The sequence below is a fragment of the Stegostoma tigrinum genome, chromosome 15, assembly GCF_030684315.1.
Source record: "Stegostoma tigrinum isolate sSteTig4 chromosome 15, sSteTig4.hap1, whole genome shotgun sequence".
Lineage (NCBI taxonomy): Eukaryota > Metazoa > Chordata > Chondrichthyes > Orectolobiformes > Stegostomatidae > Stegostoma > Stegostoma tigrinum.
Window position 1 is genome coordinate 72,715,494 of NC_081368.1, and position 17,830 is coordinate 72,733,323.

General features: G+C 41.4%; 1 protein-coding gene across 7 annotated transcripts in view; it reads right to left on the minus strand.

Moving 5' to 3' along the window:
• LOC125458709 (gamma-aminobutyric acid receptor subunit alpha-3-like) overlaps positions 1-17,830 on the minus strand; it is a 287,238-nt gene that overhangs the window by 66,619 nt on the left and 202,789 nt on the right. For all 7 annotated transcript variants that reach the window (XM_059651519.1, XM_048544196.2, XM_048544197.2 and 4 more), the window contains one exon: positions 13,136-13,356. In XM_059651519.1, the coding sequence (XP_059507502.1) occupies positions 13,136-13,356 (221 nt within the window). The remainder of the gene's footprint in view (positions 1-13,135; positions 13,357-17,830) is intronic.

Here is a 17,830-nt window from a genome sequence, read left to right on the forward strand (position 1 = left end):
TTTACTCAGAGAGTAGTAAGGGAATGGAACGCTTTGCCTGCAACGGTAGTAGATTCGCCAACTTTAGGTACATTTAAGTCGTCATTGGACAAGCATATGGACGTATGTGGAATAGTTTAGGTTAGATGGGCTTGAGATCGGTATGACAGGTCGGCACAACATCGAGGGCCGAAGGGCCTGTACTGTGCTGTAATGTTCTATGTTCTAATTCAGCCCCTTCCTGGAGCTCAAACCCACCAATCTTGGCAACATCTTTGTAAATCTCTTCTGAACCCTTTCAAGTTTTCTTTAGCAGGGACAATTTTCCTTTGGCAGGGAGACTAGAACTGAATGCAGTATTCCAAAAGTGGTCTAACTAATGTCCTGTACAACTGAAACACAACGTGCCAACTGACTCCACTCTCTCATCTTATTTTCCAGCACATGGCCCATAGCCATACAGTTTACAGCACTTGATTTAGGAATTTTACAAAAATTTAGGGTCTGTGTCTCAACCACCAACTCAGGCAGCAAGTTCAAGACACTGACTACATTCTGCCTTTAAAAAAAGAAAGATATTCCTCATAGTCTCCATAATTCTCTGTCACTCAGCTTGAATCTATTACCCCTAGTTTTTGAACACTGCCAAGGGATGCAGGTCCCTTCTGTCTAACTCTACCTGTCACAATTTTGTATACCTCAATCATGTCACTTGCTCAGCCTTCTCTGCTGCATGGAAGCAAACCCAACACCTCCAATCTCTCAATGTCACTACAATTCTCCAGCCGAGGCAACATTCTAGTAAATCTTCTCCTCCCTGTCTCCAGAGCAGTTATGTCTTTCCTTTAATGTAGTGACCAGAACTGCACACAATACTCCAATTGTCTTAAACCACTTTATCATTATATCCCTATTTTTGTATTGCAAAACTCCTACCATGAAGGGAAGCATTCCAGATGTCTTCTTTACAACCTTATCAACCTGTATTGCTACCTTTATGGACCCAAAATCTCTCATTTCATCTACCCCTCTTAGTCTATTCTTGTTACTGTGTATTTCCTTTAACTGTTTGACCATTCTAAATGCATCTCCTCGCACCTATTAGAACTTCATCTGCTACTTTCCAACCCATCCCACCAAACCTTCTAAATTATTTTAAAACTCAACCAACAGTTACGAGCACACAGGCACCAACACTGACTTGCACGCACGATCATGTCAAAGATATCGTCATACAGGAGTAGACATGTTCACAAACTGGAACATACGCATGCATGTCTACACACACATACATACATACATGTACGCATACATGTACACATCTACATGTGTACATGCACACATACACGATCACACTTACACATAGGTACACATACACATGAATACACAAGTACATGTACATATGTATACACAGGTACACGTACCTCACATGTATACACAGGTACACGTATACATACACACACGGGTACACATACATGTACACATGTACACATACGTATGTAAAAACATACACGTGCACGTACACGTGCACAGTTACACACACACAATGCCTCTACAAAAACACAAATATGTAAACAGTCACAAACATTCACTATAATAACGGGCAAACACACATGCATAGATAATTTTAAACTATGATCTTTGCCATTACAAATACACAAACTCCCAATTTCAATCAAATAAGTACATACTTGGTTGCAAACACAAATATCTGCACATATGATTAAATGCAACATGCAAAAACAGTTACAGTCAAACATATATGATTACACACATATAGTTGTAAACCAGTAATCACAATGTACACAATGAAGCATATGGCTGAAAACAGTTAGGAAAACACATTTTCACACGTTCATTTAGAAACAAACAGCTAGTTACAAATAATAAAATGTGAGGCTGGATGAATACAGCAGGCCAAGCAGCATCTCAGGAGCACAAAAGCTGACGTTTCGGGCCTAGACCCTTCCTCTGATGAAGGGTCTAGGCCCGAAACATCAGCTTTTGTGCTCCTGAGATGCTGCTTGGCCTGCTGTGTTCATCTAGCCTCACATTTTATTATCTTGGATTCTCCAGCATCTGCAGTTCCCATTATCACAGCTAGTTACAAATATATAGGTTGCAGACACATATATATCATAGCTACAACTATAAACAGATAAACACTGTTACAAATAAACACGTGTTTAGAACCTCACATATACACAGTCCATTACAAAAACACACACACGATGTGAAAAACGCACACATGGACACACATACAAGTTTGCATTTGAGAATGGGCACAGATGTCAACATGAGGTTATAGGTATACACACAACAAATTCTTGTGGTTAAAACAAGCCCATAACTCATAAATGCACAAACACAGTTACAAAGAAATACCTGTATGTGGTTATAATTGCAAACATGCACCCACTCAGTTGAAACAATGCTATGTAAATAGTTACAAAAGACATGTGCACACACATTTACAAATAGAGAGACATAGAGATGCGGTTACAAAATGGACCTAAACGCATATGACAACAATGAAACCATTTACGAACACACACATACTGAATAATCAAGTCACACATCTTCCACAATGACAAAAAAAGGTACTCAGTGGGTTACAAATATACACATGCACACAGTTACAAACACAGCATGTACAGAAATAGTCTGAAATACACATGTATAAACACATACATATGCAAACATGGTGTCAAACACGCACATACACAGGACAGGTTTTATTGCTCCAGAAAACAACATTAAAACCAGCAAGTGAGACATTCTGGTCTGCTCTGACTTGTATAATGCAGAATGAATGCTCAGTGTAAGGAGTACATTCATTTTCAGTATCACTGGCTTTTCCCTCTGATGAATTGGGAATGAGGGGAAAATGGGGTTCGGGGTGCTATTCGCTTGACCAGTTAGATGAGGACAGGGGCTCTTCTGCCTACCCACTTCGTCCTGGGTAAGTATGAGGCAGGAAGCCTTTGATCTGTCCTTCCACGTGCATGTCAGTTGAGGCCTGTATGTGAGCAATGATTCCACCAAGATAACAAAGTGTAGAGCTGGATGAACACAGCAGGCCAAGCAGCATCTTAGGAGCAGAAAAGCTGACGTTTAGAAAACATAGAAACATAGAAAAGTACAGCACAGTACAGGCCCTTCAGCCCACGATGTTGTGCCGTGGAATAATCCTAATCCAAAAATAAAATAACCTAACCTACATTCCCCTCAGTTCGCTGCTGTCTATGTGCATGCCCAGCAGTCACTTAAATGTCACTCATGACTCCGCTTCCACGACTACCACTGGTAAAATATTCCATATGCTCACAACTCTCTGGGTGAAAAACTTCCCTCTGATGTCTCCTCTATACCTTCCTCCTAACACCTTAAAACTATGACCCCTCGTGGCAGTCAATCCTGGCCTGGGGAAAAGTCTCTGGCTATCGACTCTATCCATGCCTCTCATTACCTTGTACACCTCGATCAGGTCACCTCTCTTCCTCCTTCTCTCCAGAGAGAAAAGTCTGAGCTCAGTCAACCTCTCCTCGTAAGAAAAGCCTTCCAGTCCAGGCAACATCCTGGTAAACCTCCTTTGCACCCTCTCCAAAGACTCCACATCTTTCCTATAATAGGGCAACCAGAACTGGACACAATATTCCAAGTGTGGTCTCACCAGGGTTTTGTAGAGCTGCAGCATAACATCGCGGCTCTTAAATTCGATCCCCCTGTTAATGAAAGCCAAAACACCATATGCTTTCTTAACAACCTTTTCAACCTGGGTGGCAACTTTGAGGGAGCTATGCACTTGAACACTAAGATCCCGCTGTTCCTCCACACTGCCGAGAATCCTGCCTTTAATCCTCTATTCAGTATTTAAGTTCGACCTTCCAAAATGCATCACTTCACATTTATCCAGGTTGAAATCCATCTGCCATTTCTCAACCCAGCTCTGCATTCTGTCAATGTCTCGCTGAAGCCTGCAATAGCCCTCGATACTATCAACGGCACCTCCAACCTTTCTGTCATCAGAAAACATACTAACCCACCCCTCAACCTCCTCATCCAAGTCATTTATAAAAACTACAAAGCGCAGAGGCCCAAGAACACAGCTCTGCGGGACACCACTCAGCACTGACCTCCAGGCAGAATACTTACCATCTACAGCCACTCTCTGCCTCCTGTCAGCTAACCAATTCTGAATCCAGACAGCCGAATCACCCTGTATCCCATACCTCCTGACTTCATTAGAAAAGGTCCTAGGCCCGAGACGTCAGCTTTTCTGCTCCTAAGATGCTGCTTGGCCTGCTGTTCATCCAGCTCTACACTTTGTTATCTCGGATTCTCCAGCATCTGATTTCCTATTATCAATGATTCTACCAATGCTGCAATGACAGGCATGGGGGTCATCACATGGGAAAAATACAACAAGTAAATGTGGCTATGGAGGGGTTAGGGTGTGCTGTCTGCTGGAAGTCACCCATGCCCTTTTATCTCCTTCTCCCTGTCTCCTCCCCTCCTGGGGTGACCCTGTTCCTGGAACCCCCATTCAGTCTTCCCCCTTCTTCTCTCCAGGAATCCAATACCAGGCCCTGATGAAGGCCTAGGTGTGTGAAGGATAGCAGGCACTGCTTTCATTAGTAATCCAATAATGGGAGGGTTGTGGTTTTCTGCCAGTTGAGATGTTCTTAGGCGTGGGATTTACAGAAGAAAATTCAGCAAACAGCTGCTCTTCTGCCTCTCCCCTGTGGACCTGAGTTCCCATTGCCAATTAGGGATTTAATAACAGATATCGTGTTGGCTAAGAGTCATTAATTTTGGTGGAAGGTATTGAGCTGCCAAAGCCCTCAATGAATTTCACCCACACTCAACAATGCCCTTACATTCACAGTTACAAATATGCACATGCACAACAGGAGAAACAAATGTGCACGTGCACATAAGGTCAAAAGCACATTTGAGAACACCTATGGCTACATTTTCATGTATACATGGTGTAAAACAAAACACATATGCACATGTATGAAATTACAAATGAGTAATTCACACATATAGTTACATACATGTTCAAGCACATGGTTACTAGTATACATATAAAAATACACAGACAGCTGCACACAGATGAGCACACGCTGTCTCAAATACACTCTCTTATAAACATGATTGCAAATACGCCCATGTGTACACAGTTGTCTACAAACCTATTCAGGTGGACATAGGGACACAAATTCAGACATTTGAACACATGGTTACAAACCCACATATCCGTATCCAGTTATAAACATGCCACTAAAAACATGCATGTACTTTTACTGGTGCAAACATGGACATGTAACAACCTAGTTACAAACATGCATGTATAAAAGAGGGGTAGAAAAAACACAGAAAAGCCATGATCATAAATATGTTCCGACATAAACATGTAAAGTACATAAATCATTAAAAACAGTTTCAAGCATACACCTGGATAAACATGGTTACAAACAAACCCATGTACACACTTGTTTTGAAATACACATGAACTTCCATGCTTGTAAACAAAATACCAAAAACAAATAAAAACACCAACAGTTGGAACATAACTGTTTATGGAGAGTATTATAGAAACATATGTGTGAACATGTAGTTACAACCTGTCCCAACCTCGCCACATATAGTTACAAAATACATTGTAAGGTTGAAAATATACACATATACACTTGATTACAAACCCACAGGTACAGACATGGTTCAAAGTAAATCTGTACATATATAACGGGAGGGGTGGTCGAATGGTAATGTCACTGGACCAGGCAAATGCTCTGCAGATTTGGGTTCAAACCTTACCATAGCAAAAGGTGGTATTCATAAATCTGAAGTTGAAAGCTCATGTCAGCAATGGTGACCATGAAGCTAATATTGTTTGTTGTTTTAAAAAAAACCCATGTGGTTCACTCATGTCTTTTAGCGAGGGAAATCTGCCATCCTTACTAGTTCTGGCCTCTGTGACTCCAGGCCCAAAGCCATGTGGTTCAATCTTAGGTGCCTTCTGAAAGGGACTAACAAGACACTCAATTCAAGGGCAATTAAAAATAGGCAACACTAACTAGTCTTGCCTGGAATATCCACATCACATCTACAAAGAAATTTTGTTTAAAATACAAATGTACCTTTTTACACTTTTTTTTGAAAAAGGACTTTATAGATGTATCCCTGTACATATACCCATATAAACAGTGTCAAATATAGATAACCACACAAATTGCACCAATAACACACATGTAAAATAGAGGTGACATCACCATAATCTTAACAGACATAGGGCTGCCCTCTCATCAGAGTGACAGGACTGGTTATAGTTTAACCTGAGGATCACTATGCCTGAGGCCGGGGAGAGGTTGAGAAAGAGAGTCCTTCAAGGTAACATCAGCCAATACACGAATTGCACCAATGCTATTAGCATCACACCATGTTGGATATCAGTCATCCAAACTAACTGAACCTCATATACATGTAGACTTGGTTTCAAAGACACATATGTACTCATATGGATTTAAATACACACATGCGCACACATGGCACAAACACATGGTCAAAAAAATGCACATGTACTCATAGTTGGAAACATTTTATGAACATGGTTATAATTGCATATGCGCACATTAGTTACAAGCATACATGTGTATAAAAAGTGATAAACACATGCATGTATATATAGTTGTTAACAAACACTCGTATGCACACTTCCAAAACACATGCACATGCAGTTAGAAAGGTACAAATGTATACTGTTCAAACACACACATCTACAGCAATAGTTACAAACATAATCAACACACAAATGTGCAGACAGTTACAAACAAAAACGTAAATGGTTGCCAACAGACACATGCATACACACCCTTACAAATCTGAAGACATAAAGACAAAGATCAATCTTATGAGGCAGCTAAGATACAAGCACAAATATTGATTTGCATGATTACAAATTCACAGGTACCCTCGCAAAAATGCACATGGCCAGAACACACACATGCAAACATTTCCTCCAAACACACAGGAACATGCATTATAAATATTGCTGCACATACACACATCTAAATGCACAGCCATAAACACATGTTTAAACATGGTTACAAATGCACCCAAGTACACTGATAGTTACAAATACGTATATGGCCACAAACATAAGTAAACACTGTTAACAATACATATGAAAAAGGTGAGCACAAAGGCACGCATTCATAAATGGTCACAAACACACATAGCTTTGGGCCAGATTTTTTCAAGAGCAACAATTGCACTCAGATTGCCACCCAACTCCTTTTTTTATACCACAATATAGTTCTGCATTTCTGAGAGGAGAATCTGATCAAGCTCAGGTTCTGAAATACAAAACTACACTTCCATTCTAGAGATTATTGCGAGAAAGGGGACATGGTTTGCCATCAGTTGCCTTATTTGGTAATGTAAAGTTTCAGAATCATTGAAATCCACATTGATTGTTCCTGTCAAAAGATTAGGACATAATGTAACTGTGAGTTAAGAGTGCCAGCTGAGTAGGGTGCTAGGTAAACAGGATAGGTCATTGGGGGTAGGACACAAAGTATTTAAGATGTCAGGTAAGTAGGGTGTCAGATCAGTAGGGAGACAGATTGGTGGAGGTATGATGCCAGGAGTTAGGGTACAATGTCAATAGGGTGCTAATAAGCAAGGTGTCGTAGGATGCAAGCTGCTGTGGGGTTCAGCTAAGTGTCTGCAGTTGTCAAAGATAGGTGGGACATATTGGGTTGGGCTGAAGTGGGTGTGTCAGGTCAGGCAGTGAGGGAAATAAGGTTGCATCCTGGTGAGTGGTGGATGTCAAGTCAGGGGTGGAGGCAATGGATTCTTTTGTATTTTTTGGGGTGTTTTAGGGTCTATTGTAAGGTCCAGTCCGACCTATATAAGAGATCAGGGCAGAAGTAGTTGGGAATATGTGCGCTGGGAATTGGTTTTATTGTCACTCAGGAGTTAAACTAGGTTTTTAATTATCAACTTTTCCTGAGGAACAGTTTGCTTAACTGCTGTGAAACCCCCCGAATTCTTCAAATGAGGAGGATACCTTTGGAGGCCTTCAGGTATCAGGGATTTGCACATCAGAAACTTCAGTTTCCTGGGTGGTTCATCTGGAGTGTGTGACAAAGAGAATTCTGCAGCGTCCTCATGCGCTTTTCCCATCTAGACTTCAGAAATTCTGGGTTATAATTTCCAAAACACTTGTTTAAAAACACAGACATAAGAACATAAAGGATAAGAGCAGTAATAGTCTATTCGATCCCTTAAGCCTACCCCATCATTCTGCAAGATCATGGATGATCTTTTCTTTCAAGTTTTCTTTTGTGCCAGTTCAGTACAGCCAGCAACTCACTGATATTTCAAAAATCTATCTACCTGCTCTTTTAGTATTTTGTGATATAGCCTCCATAACTTCGGTGGTAGAGAATTCCAAACATCCACAACCATCTCGGAGAAGAAATTATCTCTCATCTCCATTTGAAATGTGTGTTCTCTAATTTTGTAACTGTGTCTCCTTGGTCAAGATCCTCCCACTAGTGGAAACCTCTTCACAACATCTATCCTGTCAAGTCTCTCAGAATCTTTTATGTTTCAATAAGATCATCCCTCATTATTCTAAGCTCTAATGAGTTTAGTTATTCTTGAAAGGTCAACGTCTTCAGTCCAGGAAACAGGCTCACGATTCTCTTATGAATGCCAGTCTCCAACACCAGTGCATGTTTTCTTAAACACAGGGACAAAAACTGTACACAGTATTCCAGGTGTGTCCTTACTAGTACAGTTGTAATAAGTTATCCTTATTTTTAAACTCTACTTCCCCAGCAAGAAAGGCCAGTTGTTTTCTTAATTCCTTACTGTACTTGCATGCTAACTTTTTGTGTTCCAGATACAAGAATACCCAGATCCCTCTGTGCCACACTTATTTTATAGGGCACCTTATTGAAGTTTTCTGAACTTACACCGATTTTGAAATTCTACTATGTTGTAATCATTATCTCCTAGAGGATACTTAACTATGAGATTTCTTATTAATCCTACCTCATTTAATGTTACCAGATCTAAAATGCCCTGTAGCTGGTAGGTTCTGTAGTGTGCTGCTCCAAGAAACAACCTGTAATATACTCCAGACATTCACCTTCCATGTCACCCTTATCCCTCTGATTTGTCCATTCAATATGCACATGAAAAACACCCAAGACAATTGAAGTGCTCTTCTTACATGTCTCCATTATTTCCCAATTTTATACTTGTTTCTACAGTGAGGCAACTTTTCAGGGGGCTACAGACACCTCCCACCCATGACTTATTTCCTTTGTCATTTATTTATTTCCTCCGAAACTGATTCCACATCATGATTTATTGTACCAATTTCACTACTCACCACTGCATGGATACCTTGCTTAATGAACAAAGCCACTCTAACCCTTGTTCATTTTTGCCTTTTGTTCTGGTACATCGAATACCTTTAAATGTTGAGTTCCCAGTCCTGGTCACCTTTCAACCATGGCTCCATGATAGCAATCAAGATAATTTATTTCTATTTGGCTGTCAACTTATTCGATCTTTATCACAGATGCTGTAATACTTTCTGATAAAGAACCTTAAGCTCTAACATTTTTATCATGATTACTCTTTCTGCTTCTAAATTCTGTTGCACTTCTCTGAATTTGTGTTCTGCTTCTTCCTGTCACACTTTAATTATTCTTTGCCTATTCACTACTCTGCACTTCTCATTGTTTCTTGATTCTTTTTGAGTTTACCTTCACTTGAACTTTCATTCCCCAACACCTGACTAATCAATTTAAAACTTGATCTACAACCCTAGCTATCTCAATCCTAGACCAAGATATACATTGTTAAAATAAACACAAATACTCACATAGTGAGGAGTTAAAAGTCTGTGTGATCTTAAACACACATTTCCAACATAGACATGCCTGTACATGGATACAAATATATTTGTATATGTACCAATACAGAAACACATATATAAAGAAATAGAAACAGATATACCTTTAGTTACACACACTTATAGGGGCAAACATTTATAACTACATATGCTTACACAAGCACACATTTACAAACACATAAGCGTGGCTAAACATGCAGGCACATCAATATGATTGCAGATCTCACGCACTGCACACACTCGCTCAAATATAGCCATGTACAGACATGGTTTTACAGCTGCAAAAATGGCCATAATCAACCACATACATAGACACATTTAGAAATGTACACATTTAAACTCACAGTTGTAACATACAATGTTGCAGTCACATACAGCAGAACATAAGAACACAGCAGAACATAGGAGCAGGAGTAGGCCATCTGGTCTGTCGAAGCTCAATAAGATCATGGCTGATCTTTTTGTGGGCTCAGCTCCATTTACTTGTCCACCCACCAAACCCGTAATTCCTTGATTGTTTAAAATCCATCTTTGCCTTAAAAACATTCAACAAGGCAGCCTAAACTGTTTCACTAAGCAGGGAATTCCACAGATTCAGAACCCTTTAGGTGAAGAAGTTCCTCCTCAACTCAGTCCTAAATCAACTCCCCCTTATTTTGAGTCTATTCTAGTTTCATTGACAGGTGGAAGCAACCTCCCTGCTTCTATCTTATCTATTTTCTGCATAATTTTTAAGATACCCCACTCCATTCTTCTAAATTCTAATGAGTATAGTCCCAGCATGCTCAATCTCTCCTCATAATGCAACACTGTCATTTCTGGAATCAACCTAGTGAACGTTCTTTGCACCCCCTCCAGTGCCAATAAATTCTTTGGGGTCCACATCCATAGATCCCTCAAAGTTGCTACTTCAGTTGATAGGGTTGCTAACAAGGCGTATGGTGTGTTGACTTTCGTTGGCAGGAGAATTGAGTTTAAGAGCCATAAGGTCATACTGCAGCTCTCTTAAACTCTGGTTAGACCACACTTGGATATTGTGTTCAGTTCTGGTCACCTCATTACAGGAAAGATATGGAAGCTTTAGAGAGGGTGCAGAGCAGTTTTACCAGGATGCTGCCTGGACTGGAGGGCAGGTCTTATGAGGAAAGGTTGAGGGAGGCAGGGCTCTTTTCATTGGAGTGAAGCACATTCAAGGATACCACTATTAACACACAATTTCAAACAGAAACTTGCGATTCACATTTTCAGACACAGACCTGCAGGCACAAGGTGTAAGTTTAATGTCTTCCTTGAACTGAGTTTGATAACATTAGAAGATTTATTTGGGCAGAGGGCGAGGCATGCGGGCTATGCCACTTTCACATCTCTGCCTTGGTTAGGTCCAGGATGGGAAAGCTCATGGATAGCTCCATCTCACCCCTAAACTAGAGCCTGCAGACTACACATGTAAGGGCCTCACCTCATTGTTGCTGGTATTCACCCATGTAGGAGGAGGTAAGCTGCTGAGAGCCATCCCATTCTTGCTGTCAAACTCTTGCCCATCTCTTCCATTCCCAAGTAGGCCAACCTTCCCCATCATTCATCAACAATCCTGGACACTGAATAGGCATATTACCAGCAGCAGCCACTGCTCCTCCAGTGGAATGCTGGTGCAATGCTGCCCGCCTCCAATTGGCCAGCAGCTTCCATAGTGGGTATTTCAGCCCTCAGGATCATTGATTCCATGGAAGACTCACTGCTGCCCCCTTAATTGCCTGATTGGTACTTAGTAGATGTCACAGGGCTCTTGCCAGCTCTTCAGCCATTGTGTGAGACATACACATAGAGACCATACTTCCAAATGCATATGTGCACAAATCATTACCATTTCAAATGTACAGGGGCCAAATAAACAATTAAAAATACATGTGCATCTAACTAATTTATGCGCATGCTCACACAATCTGAAACATACATCCACACATGATCATGTTCAGTTTAAACATACACGTACACACATGCCTAGACATGTGTACACATGGCTTCAAACACACAAATAATTATGCATATATTGGCGGACATGCAAACACACAAAGACATCTTCCGTTTATACACCTCATTTAACAAAGCAAATCAGGTTACTTCACCGGACTATTATTGCAGAGAAATAAAAACCGAAAGAACTGTGGATGCTGTGAATCAGAAACAAAAACAAAGTTGCTGGAAAAGCTCAGCAGGGCTGGCAGCATCTATGAAGGGAAAAACACATTTCAGGTCCGGTGACTCTTCCTCAGGGACTCTGAGAGGAAGAGACACAGAACCTGAAATGTTAACTCTGTTTTTAACTTCACAGATGCTGCCAGACCTGCTCAGCTTTTCCAGAAACTTTGTTTTTATTACAGAGAAATATTCTGGCACATGAACAAAACTTTGAACAAACAGCAGGCTTTAAGGAGCAAGCTTAAAGGATGGGAAAGAGATAGAAATGTGGTGATAATGAAGACTGGAGAGATCATGGAGACTGGACAGCTGGATCAGGTGGCAGACAGAGGGAGCAGTGTGACAGATTGATGTAAGCTGCTGGGAGCTACCCAACTCTTGCTGCCATACTCCTGCCCATTTCTTCCATTCCCAAGCAGGCCTGCCTTCCCTATCATTCATCAACAATCCTGGGCATTGAGTGGATGCGTTACCAGCTGGAACAAGTGTTGGTATTGTACTGGACCGGATAGCTAGTAAATTGAGAATCAGTATTCATTCTTTTAAATCCATAAATAAAAAAACTTTTCTCAGTTCAAATGAGCATGAAACTGTCAGATTGTCAAAAGAAAAACTCATCTGGTTCACTGATGTCCTTTTTGGAGGGAAACCTTAAATGGTCTGGGTTCCTTGTGACTCCAGACCAGAGCAGTGTGGTTGAGTCCACGTCACCCTTTGAAATGACCTAGCGAGCCCTCAGCAGTATCTTGAAATGATATTGGAAGTTCAAGATGGCTCATCACCATCATGATATTCTCAAATCCAATCAGGTTGGTGTAAAAAATATTGGTGAGGCTTACGTCATGGAACGGATGAATGAATGGGTGAAAGTCAACGGGAGTTTTGGAATTCTCAGCAAGAGGTGGATTTTGCAGCAGGCTGCAGGCAGGCCTGGACAAAACTTCTGGATTAGCAATTGATAATTCGAATGCAGAGCGGTTTGAGTTTGAATGGCAGAAAGATTAGGTGATCATTTACCTCATGGTGTACAAGAGGGTGCCGTTATCCACCAGCCTTAGCAGCTTGTTGGGAGTGGTCATGTTGTGTGCCACTGATTTCTTGCCATTGTGGAAGAAGGTGTCTGGAGTCCATATTTTGCTGGCTAGCAGGTTGTTCAGTGGCAATATGCGCATGGGCCCTTTAAATTTGAGCCTTTCATCCTTCCAGCTCTGTCGGAAGAATACATCAACAGTGTACTCCTGGATTCAGGAAGAAAAACAAGGGTGGTTAGGAGTTCTTACTGTGTCCCTGAGCTTGTACCTATCACCACTTCTCTGTTAGACCAATCTCTTTCCCAGTGCTGGAGAGCAAAAAATGAAGGCTGTTTAGATGCATCCTGGTGCAACAAAACCAACAGGCCGAAGCCGCAGGTTATGGTTCAGTTTCTAACATTCTAAAGAATAGAAACAGAAAGTTTTCAGTAAAATTAGGCCATTTGGTCCATTGTGGCTATACCAGCTCTGTAAGTGCAACTTAGCATGTCCTATTCATCCTGTAGCCCGGCAAACATCTCTTTGGATAATTATCCATCTTCTTTTCACAGGTTTTGATTGAATCTGCCTCCACCAAACTGTGTTTTCTGAATCTGAACTTCTAACTATGAAGAAGGTTTTTTCCTCATGTGTCCATTGCTTCTTTTGCCAATTGCCTTAATTCTTGCCCTCTTATTCTCAATCCTTCCACAATGGGAATAATTTCTCTCAATCCAATTTGACCACCCTCACAAGATTCCGAACACCTCAATCAATTCCCCTCTCAACCTTCCCCCAGAAAACAACCTCAATTTACCCAATCTTTCTATGGAAATGAAATTTGCATCTTCAAAACCATGCTTGTGTTTCTTTTACGCAATCTCTGTAATGTTTTCACATCCTTCCTAAAGTATCAATATCTGAATATAATCCTCCGACAGGGGCTAAAACAGTGTATCATGAAGTTTCGTTATAACTTCCTCACTTTGACAGAGTGTGTTGTTCCCACTTCCTCACTTTACAAAACCTAAGATCCCAAATGTTTTACTCACTACTTTTTCAATCTGTCCCTTCACTTCTTTAACCATTTATCCCAGAAAGCTGTTTGGATAAAGCTAGAAATCCTGAAAGTCCTGTAATCTTAAACAAAAACTGAAATTGGTGGAGAAACTCAGCAGGTCTGGTGGCATCTGTGGAGAGAGAAAAAGAGTTAATACTTTAAGTCCAGTGACACTTCTTAGAACTGCGCATATACATTCTTATAAATGAGACGTGCTGTGTTTAAATTATGTTAAACTTCATGCCATGTAAAAATTCTGGGAGACTCAAAGGGTTTCAAATAGAGGGAAAGTATAGATTTACTCAGATGACAACAGGGATGTGAATGCGTAGAAATGAGGACTGGTTTCAGACATGTACAGAGATTTAATCAAAGTCTTTCAAATGACACTGTTTTGAGTGTGTGACCAGTACTTTCTGATTGAAAACACTATGCTGGAGGCTATCACCTCATAGAGTCCTACAGCACAAAGACAGCCCCTTCAGCCCAAACTGGTCCATGCCAACCAAAATGTTCATCCACACTAATCCCATTCCCCTGCACTTGGCCTGTATCCTTCTAAACCTTTCCTATCCATGTACTTGTCTAAATGCCTTTTAAATGTTGTTATTGTACACGTCTCAACAACATTCGCTGGCAAATTATTCCACCTTCTTACCACCCTCTGTGTAAAGAACATGCCCCTCAGGTTCCCATGTATTCTTTCCTTTCTTACCTTAAACTGATGCCCTGTAGTCCTCAATTTCCCAACCCTAGGAAAAGACTGAGTGCATTCACCCTATCCATGCCTCTTATGATCTTACACACTCCTATAAGATTCCCCCTTCAATCTGCTATGCTCTAAAGAAAAAAGTCTGAGCTTGTCCAACCTTTCCCTATAACTCAGTCCCTTGAGTCTTGACAACATCCTTGTAAATTTCTCCGGCACTCTTTGCAGTCTAATAACATCCTTCCGAGAGCAAGGTGACCAAAACTGAACACAATACTCCAAGTGCGGCCTCACCAACATCCTGTACAACTGCAACATAACTTTCCAACTTCTATGCTCTATGCTCTGCCTGATGAAGACCGATGTGCCAAAAGTCTTCTTTACTGCCCTGTCTGTCTGTGATTCCACTTTCAGAGAACTGTGCACCTGATCTCCAAGGTCCCTTTCTTCCATTACACTCCTTAAGGCTCTACCATTCACCATGAAACTCCTACCTTAATTTGACTTTCTACAATACAACACCTCATGCTTATCCGTAATAAACTCCATTTGCCCAGCTGATCAAGATCCTGCTGCAATTTTCGATAACCTTCCTCGCTGTCCACGATGCCGCCCTACTTTAGTATCATCCACAAACTTACTAAATCATGTCTTGCACATTCTCATCCAAATCATTGATATAGAAAACAAACAGCAATGGGGCCAGCACTGACCCCTGAGGCACACAGACCTCCAGTCTCACAAGCAACCTTCCGCTATTACTCTCTGCTTCCTACCATCAAGCCAATTGTGTATCCAATTTACCAGTTCTCTGGATTCCATGCAATTTAAACTTCCAGAGCAGCCTACCACAAGAAACCTTATCAAAGGCCTTTCTGAAATCCATATGGACTACATCTACCGCCCTGCCCTCATCAGCTTTCCCCGTGACTTCATCAAAGAACACTAACAAATTTGTGAGGCATGATCTCCCATGCACATGTTGACTACCCCCTAATCAAACCCTGACATTTCAAATGCATGTATATCTGATCCCTCAGAATCTTCTCAAGAAACTTACCGACCAAAGATTTTAGGCTCACTGGTCTATAATTCTCAGGTTTTTCTTTGCATCCTTTCTTGAATAAGGCAAAACATTCGCTACCCACCAGTCACCTGGGATCTCCCCCGTGGCTAAAGATGATGAAAATACAGCAGCCAGGGCTCCCGCAACTTTTTCTCTAACCTCTTGCAGGTCTCTCGGATATGTCTAGTCAGGACCAGGAGATTTATCCACCTTCATACATTCTATTACTTCCAACACCACCTCTGCTGTGATACATACTATTGCAAAGATATTGCTACTCACTTCTCCAATTCTTCATGTCTTTCTATGGTAGACACAGAGGAGCAATATTTATTGAGAAACTCACCTATCTCTGTTCTATGTTTGTAATTTTATATACTGTTTGTAATTTTTATTAATGATTTGGATGAGGGGATTGAAGGATGCGTCAGCAAGTTTGCAGACGACACAAAGGTCGGAGGTGTCGTTGACAGTATAGAGGGCTGTTGTAGGCTGCAGCGGGACATTGACAGGATGCAGAGATGGGCTGAGAGGTGGCAGATGGAGTTCAACCTGGATAAATGCGAGGTGATGCATTTTGGAAGGTCGAATTTGAAAGCTGAGTACAGGATTAAGGATAGGATTCTTGGCAGTGTGGAGGAACAGAGGGATCTTGGTGTGCAGATACATAGATCCCTTAAAATGGCCACCCAAGTGGACAGGGTTGTTAAGAAAGCATATGGTGTTTTGGCTTTCATTAACAGGGGGATTGAGTTTAAGAGTCGTGAGATCTTGTTGCAGCTCTATAAAACTTTGGTTAGACCGCACTTGGAATACTGCGTCCAGTTCTGGGCGCCGTATTATAGGAAAGATGTGGATGCTTTGGAGAGGGTTCAGAGGAGGTTTACCAGGATGCTGCCTGGACTGGAGGGCTTATCTTATGAAGAGAGGTTGACTGAGCTCGGACTTTTTTCATTGGAGAAAAGGAGGAGGAGAGGGGTCCTAATTGAGGTATACAAGATAATGAGAGGCATAGATAGAGTTGATAGCCAGAGACTATTTCCCAGGGCAGAAATGGCTAGCACGAGGGGTCATAGTTTTAAGCTGGTTGGTGGAAAGTATAGAGGGGATGTCAGAGGCGGATTCTTTACACAGAGAGTTGTGAGAGCATGGAATGCGTTGCCAGCAGCAGTTGTGGAAGCAAGGTCATTGGGGTCATTTAAGAGACTGCTGGACATGCATATGGTCACAGAAATTTGAGGGTGCATACATGAGGATCAATGGTCGGCACAACATTGTGGGCTGAAGGGCCTGTTCTGTGCTGTACTGTTCTATGTTCAATGTTCTATGTTCTATCTCCTGCTGTTCCACACTTACATGTCAGCATTGATCCTTCAGGGGTCCTATTCTCTCTCTAGTTATCCTTCCTCCTTTAATATAATTAATATATATAATCTTTGGATTCATCCTAAAATTCTCAGCCAAAACTATCTTGTGTCCCTTTTCACCTCCTCATTTCCTTCTTCAGTAAACTCCCATATCCCCCGTATAGCTCCAGGGATTCCCTTGATCCCAGCTGCCTGTACCTGAGCCATGCCCCCTCTTTTTCTGGTTGAAGTCTCAATATCTTTTGTCATCCAGGGTTCCTACTCCTGCCAACCTTGCCCTTCACCCTCACAGGAACATACCGATCTTGAACTCTAGCTATCACACTTCTAAAGGGGTAAACAAACTACTCCCTGCAAGCTCCAGTTTAATTCCATCAAAATTAGCTTTGCCCCAATTTAGAACTTGAACCTGTGGATCGGTTTTGACCTCCTCCATAACTATTTTAAAATTATTATAGGATCCCTACAGCGTGGAAGCAGGCCTTTTGGCCCAACATGTC